Here is a 13,679-nt window from a genome sequence, read left to right as displayed (position 1 = left end):
TTCCTTGAAAGAACATTCTTTCAAGTGTCTTCATGCTTCTGATTTTCAATTAGGAATTTTAAGTTTAAGTTGCAAAAACTGACATTATACCAATGTCTGATGTAATCTCCTAGATTAAAATATATAGCGAAATAATTCTGTATTGAATTCATGTCAATGCTATTTCTCATTGTGAATGCAAGTAAAGATAAATTCATTTGGTCGTTGACATGTTTCAGAATAACAACTAGCTACCGGATGGAAATGGAAATTTTCATTAAAACAAGCATTTTTGGACCATATTAATCTAAAAAAACATGTATTTCAACATAGTTTAAGGGTTTGTTTGAGGTCAGAACTATTAACTTCAAATTTTTTTTTAGTTTCAGATATCTAATAGCCATTTCTAAATATGTCTCAGAAGCAGGTTTCTTTTTTCCTTGAAAAAGTACCAAACCTCAATATCAAATTAAAATGACATGAAAAATCAATTTTTATAATATAATATTGAGAAAAGGAGCTGAGTCCAGAACTGCATAGGTCTCATTTGGAAGATTCCACGTTGTTCTCAACGATCCTAAATTACTTGCCGCAGAAAAAGTCCATATTCGTGGAGTGAAATCCTGGTATTCAGCCAGTGAGAGCTCCTGATTGTGAATCATGGAACAACAGTCTTTGAAGAATTAAAATTACAGGTAACTCAGAGGCATTGGTGAGCATTGGCTTAGCAGTGTGCCTCATGCTAGGAAAGTAGCACCAAAGATATCCTCTACAAAAAGAGAGAAGTCCTTTGTGAGAGACAGGATAAAAGCCAATTATGAAAGACAAAAGAAAACTCAAGTAGCATATCCTGAGATTATGAACGAATCAGAGAAAAGCTTCTCCAAGGTGTATTCTCTCATTAAATTGGGTGGAGGTCGATGAAAATATCCCAGGTGAAAAGATTGGAGGAGTTGAGATGTGATGCACTTAAATATGTGTCCCAATCATCAGTATCGTGTGGAGGCATCCCAGGAATTTCCCATCAGCCTGTGGGTTTTGTGTATACTTTCTATAAAACTTTAGTGTAGCTAACATAGATGAATCAAATACTGAATGGATCCACACTTGTGTCCTGTCAACTAATAATGAAGCTTAACTAATGAGTAATGTAAGACAGCATTTACACAATGATGGGGCAAACAGTCTATCATCAGTTGAATACTTCCAAGAACACGGGCTTTTACGTTGATGAGATGATAGATCACTGGATAGTGGGTTATTGGATCTAAACACTGCTGTTATTCTTTTGCAAATACATCAAGTAATCAAGTGAAAAATAGGTATAAAATCATATGTGATTTCTTTTAGATACGGTTATATTATTCCATAATGAACCGTGCATTGAGTAATCTGTCTTGTTACATATGAACCAGTAAACATGGTGCCAAACATGCCTACTTCCAATTAAAGAAGCTACAGCAGCATAAGATTCGACTGCAGATGATAAACAACTTAGCATTTGAGGGGAATAAAGACATGACTCTTCAGTATTTCTGAACTAAAGGAAAGCGTTCTAGGTAACTTCCAGAAGCAGCTTGCACTGTCAGTTCAATATCCGTAACGTATTGTCTTTCTAAATAATCAGGAACACAGTATGTCGTCATCTTCGTTGTGCGGGTCAAATCAGTGACGTCTTACGAGTTCACCAGCTGGGCTTTTCTGAATCTCAGTCTCTCGATCGTGTGGCCGTATAAGAGTGTGCAGTGAAGAAAATGTCCTGAAATCTTCTTTCTCATTTAGTTTTGACAGATAGGCCTCCACCTATAATTCTGCAAGGCCCAGCCAACCAGACATTAGCAGTCGATGGAACTGCCCTGCTGAAATGTAAAACCACCGGTGATCCTCTTCCTATCATTAGCTGGTTAAAGGAAGGATTCACTTTTCTGGGTCGAGATCCAAGGACGTCTTTACAAGAACAAGGAACCCTACAGATTAAGAATTTACGTGTAAGTCCTCTTCCTGGCCCAGGAATATTGCATTTGTATTTGAATGGGATGTTGTGTATTCATTGTTAATATTCATACTATGATTGATAATAATGTTCACTTTTAACTATACGAACGATTTATTGTAGCTAAGCGCGATTTCCATACAGCTTACTTCTCAGTGATACTGTTATGACTTTTATAAATAAGAAACTAAACTTCTTAAATTATTTATAGCAGAATCAACAATAATTTGGGAATATTAGACTCCCTCATGGACTCCCCAAAACAATATAGACTTAGAAGTCTAATCCTGTGGAGAGCAGCCTGAAAAATAGGTGTTGAGGAATAAGGAGGAATGAGATCAGATGCATCGATAAGTGGGAAAGTTGGAAAAATCATTAGAAGATCACAAAAATGTGAGAGGTTTACTTACACTGGAACTAGTAGGCAGAGTTAATGGTTACAGATCCTTTAATGGAAAAATGCAATGAAGGAAAGAATGGTTTGAAAATAGTTGTAATACATGCATTCAACAGTCAGAAGTAGAGACACTGGGAAGATATCTGTGTATATAGACATGCAGTCTTTTAGTATTGGCCGATGCAGATCTGGTTTGGAGAAGTTGATTGTGGAAATGTAGAGGAAGGAAGGCATCTAAAAGGTGGTCAAAACTGTGCCTAGAAGTGGGGAAAAGGGAAATAAAATAATAAAATGGCATTCGCGGTACTGAGAGAGCATGAAGAACAGAGAGAACAATGATACCACTTGATAGAACAGCGTAAGGTAATAAATCATCTTGTTTTGAGGATCAATTCAGGTTTCAAAGTGTCAGATATCAGGTTCTACTCGGCTACAGACCTTTAGTAGCTTGAAGACAGTGAGAGACGTAGGACTAAAGGGAGGTAAAGGTCATGGCTGGAAACCTGGCGCTTTTATATTTAGTTTATAAAATCCCGTTTTCATTTGTAAATATTTTGACATATTTACAAATGTGGACTGTTGAGCTGATAGATTCCGTAAAGTGCATGCATGCTACTTACGTGAGTGTTTTCCAAATTAATTCATAATAGATGTGCTTATATTCTGAAGGGAATACTTGGAAGTCAGCTAGAGTTCTGCTATGATCTTGTCTATTCTACCCCCTTGACATGGTTCAAGTTAATGTTGGAGAAAGTAGAACAAAGCCTGGTTTTTCGTGGAACATTGGGAGAGTGTAGCTCAAAGAAATATAACGTTTTTCACTCACTATTCCGTCACCGGCCATAAATTGTTAACCTTCCTTCAGTGAAGTGGAATTTATTAAAAAATTAATGCTAGCTTTACTTGAGCAAACAATTTAGCTTTCCTCTCTGGGCTAAAGGCAGGCTTGGGCCATGAAGGTTAATGCTTTTTTGCTGTACAGCTGGATTAAAACTGTGCTTGAATAGTCAAGATCCCCAGTAGTGTTGGGAAGCAGCAATTAAAGGTGGGAGTGTGATGAGCGCAAACAAACTTCATGCACATGGACAGATTTCTGAGTAGTTTCTCCGAGAGACCAGCTCTGTAAACATCAGCCCAGGTGACGAAGTGTGCCGGCACATCAGGCCCTTTGTCTCAAGGCCCTGCTTTATGAGCTCGCAACGATGAAAGAGAAGAGATGTGTAGTGCTATGGACCAACAGAGACAGAAACATTCCTGGGAATCAGCACTTTTAGAGTAAACAAAAGAAAGGCGGAGGGTGCTCATGCTATAAAAACGAGCTATTATAACAATACAAGGGGCACACATGATGTGTTTTCTTTGGGAAAACTTAAAATGGACAAAGTCATTTCCCTTCTACAAGGACCATTTTTAAAGGAATTTATTTTGTACTCACACAAGTTTCAATGGACGGTTTTTCTATTTTTCTATAAACTTATTTCCCGTAATGTTATTTGCCCAAACAATAGCTGTGGCACACCAACTACAGGACAAATCGTGGTGGCCTTCATACTAGCCAAATGGTCCAAATGAATGACTTGTTTTTGAGAAGCAAAATGGTTTCCATTGAAAGCAACTCTCTCTTTGCCCCTCGCCACAGTAACAATGCAGTAACACCCAGGCTGTCGTGTTTCCGAAGTATTCTTCACGTCTTCTAGTACTCATATGGAATTAGACATTGAACATTTCTCTTTAATATTAGTAAAGTGAAGTGTTTTGCTTTTGATGCCAATGCTAATTGTAGAAGAGAGCTATGTTCTAATAATATGAAGCAAAACCAGAAGGTAAATTTCCTTTTATCAAAGATACCATATTTTTAAGAGTTACTTATCACTCTGTACTCTCATCGTTATGTTGGAGTGAGTAGTTTTAATAGTTTCCCCAATATAAAGTTAACATCATTTTGGTTCATGTTTCTTAAATAAAATATTTTAATGATATGATGAAATGTATCTTACTCATTGACTCTCCCTCAAATAAGAATTACAGGCAAGGGAATAACATGTTGGTGAATATCAGGACAGGACAATATAAGTACAAGTTTAGAATATGTGAAAGTAAAAGCTAATTAAAATGGGCATTGGAACAATGCTCCTAAAACCCAAATATTTAAGTGTTTGCTTGAGCATCAATCTTAAAAGCTTCAACCTAGGCACACTTACCATTTACAGACCACAGTATTTCATCTTCAGCTATCCTCATCTGCATTAACAGATTTTTCCTTAGTCACTCCCCTTGTTCCAGGGTTACCAAATTAATTTTTAAGATTGCAAAACAGTTTAATTTTCAGCAATGGATCGTTTCCATACCAACCTGATTTTGGTGTAGTATTTGGATAGACATTTGAATTAAAAAAAAAGACAAGAATGAAGATGGCTTTAAAATGTATTTTCCTAAGCATTCAATTTTAGTTTCAACTCAATAGAAGCAAGTCTGTACTGAAAATTGTAATTTTTAATCTACCCATTTAATATTGTAGCATACATTTGCTATATCAAACAGATTATATCTATCAATAAAATTATCTGAAATGACTCCAGAGAGATGGATTCTACCATATATAGATATTTATGTTATTTTATGTACATTATGTACTTTTAGTACATTTTTCCATTTAAAAGATTTGAAAAAAGGAGTTTTCTCCAATACCAGTTTGGCTCTGTATATATGCAAATGATTATGCTCAATAACTCCAAATACTTCAATGAAATATAGTTGTATGGAGGACTTTTCACTTTGAAATATCACATAAGTTCAAAATATACAAATTAAATGCCTATCACAAGACAATATTAATGTTTACATCATTTTAAATTTCCCTTTATTTTATACCTTTTGTAAAGACTTCCTTAAGAAGAGTAATTTTTTTTTGTTTTAACATTATTTGTTTTATTAGGAACAAATTTTAAGTTGTTTTACTTAAAATGGAATAAATCCACTGCTACAAATAATATACTGGCCTTAAGTGAGAATGCTTTTTCATTCAGTTTCTGCCATTGCCATTAACTCTTAGAACCATTTGATTATCTACCCTGGCCATGAATAGAGAAAGAACTGACTATATCTATGTATGTGATAGCACTTTGGGGAGGAAAGGGAACAGGGAATAAATCAGTAGGAAGGAAGCACAAAATTAGTTATACTAAATGTGAGTATGTGTAGGCTGAACAGTAAAGCAGAGCAGAGTGGATTCAAAACCAGGATCTCATAATATGCTGTCTGCAAGTGGAGGGGGGGGGGAGCATTTAAAGCACTGAGATACACAAAGAATCAAAGTAAAGGGTTGGAGTAGAATCTACTATGTCTCAGCTAAAGTTAAAAAAAAGGTTGGGGTCTCTATCATGGTCTCAGACAAAATAAAAGTAAAAATCAATTTAATCAAAGGAGATAAGGAAGGAAATTATATCTTAATAAAAGGCAGTATAGATAAATGAATCAAATGCAGCACTAAACATATAGTCACCAAATGACAGAGCATCCCGTTTTTAAAGAAGTTATATGAGTGACAAGGACAAATAGAAAGTAAAACTATACAATTGGGGGGGGCAGTTTCAACTTTAAGTAAGCTTACGTAAATAATAAACAAGAAGGTAGTAAAGAAGGTAAAACAGAACTTTAGAAAAGTCTGATATGATAGACCTCTGAGGAAAATTGACTGCAAATAGAAAGACATGGGGCTTTAACAACAAATGTCCATATGATAAGACATAAAAACCTCATGCAATCAAATGTAGAAAACCATAAATATGCTTACTTGTCATACCATAAAAAGCAATAAAAATTGACACTCAACAAAGGCCAGAAAGAATACTAAAAATTAATTGAAAATTAAATAATCTGTTATGAAAAGTTCTGTCTACCACCAAAGAAGAACTGTTGAAGTTTGATTACATATCAAATCATGGCATTGTAAGGGTTAAATTAGGAGACTGACAAGATAAGAGAGCAGCTTTTAACAATTTCATTTTAATAAGAATATAGTAGAGTTGTAATTTAATATTATCCCTTTAAGTCAGAGAAACTTTGAACAATTAATTTAGTTTTATTAAAATAGAGATAGTTAAAGAATATAGTAAAATGGATATAGTAAAGGAAGGAAATAGAGGAAAGAAGTAGAGAAAGAAATTTCCTAATGTTTATACTAGTTATCTTGTAACAACCTATAACTACCTATAATTTCTATCGACAACTTCCTATAGCTACCTATAACTGCCTATCACTATAGGTCTGTCAACGAAGACCAACCACCTCCCAAAAAAGTTCCAAAAAGGAAAAAAAAACATAACAGCCCAAACCAAAAGCCCCAAAGCACCAAACCCCAAAAGCCCTCTCAGTAGCTCAGGCTCGCCTATTATATTCCAGCAACTAAATGCCAATCACCAATCCAACACACCCCCAGTAGCCAACTTTCCTGCAACTGCCAGCACCTAACTGTCAGCAATTGACTTCCTTCCTTGACCAACTGAGGCTGGCTCCTTATCTATCCCCTTCTTACCTCATTTCCTGTGTCTCTGGTTTCTACTTCCTTTCATTTTGGGCTGGTTTATCCCTACACATCTCTATGGTAAGAGGACCACCAGGTCCCCTGTTAAATTAGAGAAAAGGAATAAAGAATTCATTTTTGCAGCTTCTCCCACCTCATTTCTTTCATGACTTTTAAAATTGTAAATGTGATATATGTGTTCTCTCATAGCATGAGCAAGAAGGAAATAGATCTGGCATGAAAGCACTATTTCAGATGATTTACTACTTTGGGAAGGGGGAAAGGGATAGAAAGAGGGAGAAAATATGCATCCTAAAATGTCAGAAAATAATTGCTAATTTTTTCTTTCTACATGTGACTGAAAAAATAATTTTTGAAAATGAAATTTTCCTACAGACAGGAAAAAAGAAATAATATGTGACCATTATATGTACAAATGAGTGCAGGATCAATTGGAGATGTTCTCAGAAGGAAGGCAGGAGAACTAGCTGATGCTTGAAGAAGTCAAGCAGCAGAGGTGAGGAAGGTGAGAGAGAGTTCTAGGCACACAAGACAGTCAGTGAAAATGTCCAGAGAGGTCATAAAGACAGAGGATTGCAAAAAGAAGTCTGGGATTGCAGGAAGTGGCCAAGTATTGGAGACAAGTCAAGTTACCACCCTGCAGTTAATGAGGAGCCACTGGAGTTTGTTGCATACGAGTGGGGTATCATGGTCAGCCTGCATTTTAGGAAGAGCATTTTGACAGTTGAGAGAATAATTAACTGAACTGGAGAGAGATTTGAAGCTGGTAGGCCAGACTGAAGATTTTTACAGTAGTCCTTTAGGGAGATGACCATAGGCTGCCCCAGTGTGGCGACTGTATGAATGGAAAGGAGAAATAAATGAGAGATATTGTGAAAGTCGATAAGACAAGATTTGGCAACAGATTCGCTATGTGGAATGAATACGAGAGAGATGTCAGAGATGACACCCAGGTTTTGAGCCAGGATGACTAGGAAGAGGGTAATGCTTTCATGAAGTAACAGGCGAGTGGAAAAGAGAAGGGAGTTTGAAGCAAAAGAGTGAGTTCTACTCTGGACACATTGAACCAGAGATGCCCAAAGGATATTCAGTTTGAAATGTATAATAGGTGATGCCCAGAAGAGAGGTTACGATGAGGTACGTGGATCTGAAAATTATATGCATGAAAATGATCATCGGACTCATGGAATATAAGACCAAGAAGAAAGACAGGAGAGAGGAAGAAGATGAACTGGGACAGGCCTTGGGGGACATCAACCATTAGTATGTAGGTCCTGGACAAAGATCCAACAAAGAAGACTGAAAAAGAGCAGTCAGATGGGTGCTGGGAAAACCAGAGAAAGTGAGGTTATGAAAAATGGAGAGGAGAGAGTATTCAGGAGAAAATGGTAGATAACAGTGTCAAAAGCAGAAAAGAAGCCAAGGAAGATGAGAACTAAGAACAAGTCATTTTCAGTGAGATTTGTCCATTACAAGATCGATCATTGGTGATTTTGTCAAGTGGTTTCATCTCATGATGAGGTCCAGAACTGGAATTCAGAACCTTTTGCATGGAAAGAGGAGAGGAAGTGGAAGCATTGGTGGTAAATGACGGTTTTCAATATTTATCTATCATATTAATCAAGTTCATAAAATGTCTTTCAACGGGTTTAGCACAAAAGATGAATAGAATTCTAGGATAATAGCTAGCAAGACTGAGTTTCTTTCCTTTTTTAAGGGAAGAGTTACGGGCATTTTTGTACGTAACATTGAGGAAGTTAGTAGATAAGAAACGACTAAAAATTAGAGAGAATGAGAATTATAAAAGGGACAAAAGACTGTAAAATATGAAAAAGAACCGAGTTAGGAATGCATGTAGAGGGGTTTACCTTGTAAGGAGGTCTCTCTTCCTGAGAGACAATTAAGAAGAACAGTAAGAAAACATGAAGGGAGGAGAGGGGGATCTCATTCAATAGAATTCTTTCAAAACAATATTAGGAATTGAGGGTCATAGCCATGTGTATTGGGAAGGAGGAAAGGAATGCAGAGATGATTAAAGACAGAGGAAGGCATAGAAGCAAATATTCTGGATTATTATATAAAGATCTGTAACAGAACTTTTGGTGGGGTAAGGTGAATTATAATGTTTTGTGACATTATTTAAAAAATAAATTGCCAAAATATTACAAAAACAAAACTAAAAAATGAGTAACTGTAAAACTTTGTCTTTTATCATATTATTGACCTTATATGTCAAATGTTTAGTCTTACTTCGAGAAATTAAGAATGATCTTAATCACAATGTAATATTTGATGAGAAAAGTCACTTTGAAATAGTTTCTACTAGTCTTTTTTTTGCACTACAGATTTCCGATTCTGGCACTTACACATGTGTGGCTACTAGTTCAAGTGGAGAGACATCATGGAGTGCTGTGCTAGATGTAACTGGTAAGTTTCTAGTGAATGCCTCGGCAATAGCAGGCACAAATATTTTTAGGTATAAAAATTATGTGTGTCTAAATAGCTGAAATAAAATCTCCTCTACCGTCCTGATCTAATGTTTCAAGATGGTTCTTTGGGTTCTACAAAAGTATGGCTAAGTTCTAGCACCAGATTCGTGTTGTCATTTGTTGCCTGGTTAGAGTAGAAAGCCTAATGACACAGGGCTGGCCTCCATGTGATAGAGTGGCAGTAACTTGGGAAATGATTCAAAGCAGACTTTCCCCCCTAAGTACACCCCTTTGTGAGCGTAGTGTAGTCTGTGATGCTAAAGGGAGCACCAAAATGATTGCATTCAAAATCTGAGGCTCAATGAAGGGGAAATCAGTATCGGATATCAGAAGTGCATTTAGGACGAGCGCTGTAACTTGGACCTCTTTTTGGACCACCGTAGTTCCCATCACAATGTGGTTAATCAGGACCTGCATGTAGCCATTTGAAAGGTGGCGCTCCTATCAACCATATTTGTTAATCACCAGCATGCCCAGAGCTCGCTTAGGCGCTCGCTGGAAGATGCACTTTGTAAAAGTCCACATTTGTAGACAGAAGCTTGAACTATGGTTAAATTATCGCACGAACTTGAGAGAGTCCAAGAGAGCACGCCTTCTGACATACACGAGCAAAAATACAATCACGCGCAAAAAGGAAAAGAGAAAGGGAAGAAAAGCTTTTTCAATTAGCATTTTAAGTGAGCAATGTCAATTCCTGTCACAAACATTTCCGTGAAGAAACTGTTAATCAGCAGAAGATAAGCAAAAAGTAACAAATGATTCGGAAATACATTCGAAAATGGATAAACATGTTGTTCAAATAAACTAATTAGGAATTGGGGATGATAATAAAATCACAAACATGAAATCTTAGAAAAGGTTTTAAAAATGTAACCAAAAGTTCAACTAAAGAAATAATTGAAAAATCGTATTTTGGAATTATGGAAATATTAAGATAATGAAAATGACAGGAAATAATGAAGGAAATGATAAACATAGAGAATTCAACTAAAAATCTCCCCAAACCCCCAAATCCATAAAATACAAAGATGGAAACCATCTTAAAAATCACTGGAGTTAAATAAATTTGGAGGAAATAAAGAGGATCAAGGGACAGACCTGAAAGGTAGATCAATATGCAATAATCTCCAGAATTACCAGAGAATAGTTGAGAACCATAAAAACAAAGTAATCTGGGCACAACATTTTCTGAGTTCATCAAATAAAATTTCCCAAAGTTGGTCATAATAGCCAGTGAAACGCATATTCTGACAATAAAGAATCCAAGATATGCCTGGATATCACAGATAAAATCCAAATGTAATAACTGGTCCAAAATTTCACAGGCTATTTGAGTACACAATTTATTTACCAAAAAGCAATAATGAAGATCATAGTGAATTTCTCTAAGCCAGGAATATAAACACTAATAATGTAGCAGTCCACACCTATCTATGATCAAGGGAAACCGTTAAAATGCAAAGATTGCCTTAGGAGAGAGCATGCTCACTCCTGCGCATGGCAAGTAAAGCCTTTGACCCTTGATCCCAGCATCCCCCAGCTTTAGGCGCGAAATTAGGTTTCTTAGTGCTCACCTGGCTGAGACAAACCACACCTATACCTTGTATTAATTTACAATTGCCCAATGGCAATCCACTCTGTACTCATCCCTATGTATTGTGTACATTTGCATCTCAATAATAATAAATAGGAGCTCCACAGAGAGCCAGCCCTCACCTGTCTCTGTCTTTCCTGGGGCTTGGTCTCCAGCCAAGCTTAACTTTAACTTCCTCTCTCTCTATCTCTCTCTCTTCCTGAAAGACCTTTCCTCCTCAATCTCTTATCCTCAAGTGGTTTGTGCTTAGAGTACCAGCTCTAAGGAACCGGTGATTTCTATCTTGATCTCCTCTCCTCAAGCCAGACTGATCCGTACCTGCAGCCCAGGCTGCAAGGGACAGTGGCTTTTCTCTCAGCTAATCTCCATGTTCATTGCTTACTCCCATATGTTAGTTTGAAGCTACTTAACTGGTTCAGGTCCTAGTGAAGGCTAAGTAGCTGAGCTTATTCTGTGGAGCTCATTTGTTAAATATTACGTGTGTGTCTGCCTGCTTCCTTATCCATCTCCTTGGCTTCAATCCTTCCCTCAAGGCAAACCTTCTCTTTCCTTTCGTGGGAGGGGCTGCGGGCCAGCCCCCACCCATTATAAATAAATTTCTAAAATGGGGCCCATAAACTTAGAATCATTTCCTTAGAAACTTTGAATGTTCTATGAAACAAAGAGTTGGATATCTGGGAATCAAACAGATTTTTAAAAGTTGAGAGAGACAAACTTCAGGGCAGTGTTTGGTAAACTCACACTTAATAGTAATGTAATTATCAGTGAATAAAAGCTAGTGGGGAACTAGATGATTATATGGCAAAAAAATAAGTTATAAACATACTTCATATTCCACTTGTGGAGATGGGTGGAACAGGATGACATTTGTAATCTTTTAAAAAACATTACTCCTTTCCATATAGTCTACAATCCTACTTCAATGGCCTAAATTTTTTCTTCCAACATGATGGACCAGTGATGGTGAACCTGTGGCACAGGTGCCAAAGATGTCACAATGAAAGCTTTCTATGGGCACTCAGCCACCCTCCCCACAACCTCCAGTGTTTGTTACTAGAAAGGCAGAGGGACTTGGGCAAATCTGCTCCCCCTCTCTACCATACCAGATGACATTTTTTCACATCCCCTTCCCCTCTGCCCAGCATCCCAACTAGTTAGGAGAGCTCTGGGGGCAAGGTGGGCAGCTCATCGGTGGCAGAGCTGGAAGGGAGCAGAGTGCTTGGGCCACTGCCCTCCTTCCCTCTCTACCCTCACTGAGGACATTACTCACAATCATAGCAATACCAATAATAATGGGATGTTAATAATGAAAGTCACTTGAGGGAATTTCAGTGGGTATTTCTGTCCTTCCTGGGGGTTGCTTTGCAGTCCTCAGTTTCCACATGGACCATGTCAAACAGCATGGTCTTGATGGCTCCTGGCAGAGGAGGTTAGTTTAAATGGATCTTTCCATGCCAAATGAATGATTTTGTATTTGCTCCTGGAGAAAAAAAGGAGTCATTTGAGTTTTTTGGAGCCTTGGCTATGAATTAGGTCATTTTTTAAATCAGTCAAATAATTTTTAAAAATCACTGGTGACAAAAATTTAAGTACATAAATATAAAAGTATTCAATTATCCAGAATTCTGTTAGAGTTCTCTTTTCCAAAAAACAAAAACTTGCTTTCCTGGTAATTTCAAACTTCCAATAGTAGAAGAATCAAGGGAAAATTCTAGTCCAGATCTAATACTCACGGACAGACAGAAATCCTTTCTTGAGTGGAAATGATGAAAATTTTGAGAGGAAGTAATGACTCCTTTCGTAAAGTATATGGTAGAAGAGAAGAAATCTAGAAAAAAGTTTGACAGGTACAGTAGATTTCTAGAAAGGGTTCAGAAGAATACTGATACTATCCCATGGACTAAAATGCTATAGGGAAGACAGTCCAGGAGTTATGAGAAGTGCTCAAGAAATACTGAAGGCAGAAAAGGAAGCAGTTCCAATGGGGAGAAAAAGTGAAAGGTGTGGATACCGTCAGGACCCAATAATCTATTGAGATTTTAAGTGAATGAATAAGAAAGAAAAGAAGGTAACTAAAAAGCATATAAAAGCGTAACATGATCTAATAAAACTTATGTCAGGATGCAAAATCCTAAAGTGAATTTGACAAGGGAATTGGAAAAAACGAATAAGACTTGTTATTTGGGATGAGTGTAACAATGACAAAAGAGACTTGGCAGAGCTGCATTTTTCTTCCTTTTTTCTGTTTGCTCTGCCAAGGAGAATTGCACTAGAAATGATGGGATAAAAATGAGGAACAGGGAGTTTATACTCAAAGGAAACAAGGAGACAGGACAGTAAATCTAGTGGTTCCTGATTATTTGAAGTCCTATACCCAGAAAAAACATCTTCTGGTCCTGAAAAAATGGTCAGTTGATTGTTGAGATTGAATAATTACTTATATTTGGAAGATTATGGAAAATGGTAATATCAAAAGGAAGTGAGAGAGGGAGAGAAAGAGGGAGAGGAAAGTGCCAAGGGTGGCAATCCAAGAAAGAAACACACACACACACACACACACACACACACACACACACATACACACACACACACAAGTTGTTTCTTTCCTTCTTGTTAAATGCTAAAATGTTTGCAAAGTAGAAATGTTACAATTTACATATAATTGCTTGGTTTTGTGAATACTA

At 37.0% G+C, this 13,679-nt stretch overlaps 1 protein-coding gene and 1 long non-coding RNA gene across 17 annotated transcripts in view; one reads left to right on the top strand and one right to left on the bottom strand.

Moving 5' to 3' along the window:
* Window positions 1-13,679, top strand: part of ROBO2 (roundabout guidance receptor 2) — a 608,856-nt gene that overhangs the window by 468,661 nt on the left and 126,516 nt on the right. For all 16 annotated transcript variants that reach the window (XM_056807276.1, XM_056807277.1, XM_056807269.1 and 13 more), the window contains 2 exons: window positions 1,762-1,967; window positions 9,258-9,339. In XM_056807276.1, coding sequence (XP_056663254.1) covers window positions 1,762-1,967; window positions 9,258-9,339 — 288 coding nt within the window. The remainder of the gene's footprint in view (window positions 1-1,761; window positions 1,968-9,257; window positions 9,340-13,679) is intronic.
* LOC103101379 (uncharacterized) lies at window positions 1,961-12,085 on the bottom strand. The gene is made up of 3 exons (XR_008913965.1): window positions 11,822-12,085; window positions 3,442-3,595; window positions 1,961-2,626 (listed from the first exon to the last, which is right to left on the bottom strand). It is a non-coding gene; the product is annotated as an uncharacterized LOC103101379 (long non-coding RNA).

Source organism: Monodelphis domestica, chromosome 8 (assembly GCF_027887165.1).
Source record: "Monodelphis domestica isolate mMonDom1 chromosome 8, mMonDom1.pri, whole genome shotgun sequence".
Lineage (NCBI taxonomy): Eukaryota > Metazoa > Chordata > Mammalia > Didelphimorphia > Didelphidae > Monodelphis > Monodelphis domestica.
Note: the sequence above shows the minus strand (reverse complement) of the source record. Positions and strands in the feature narration are given on the sequence as shown.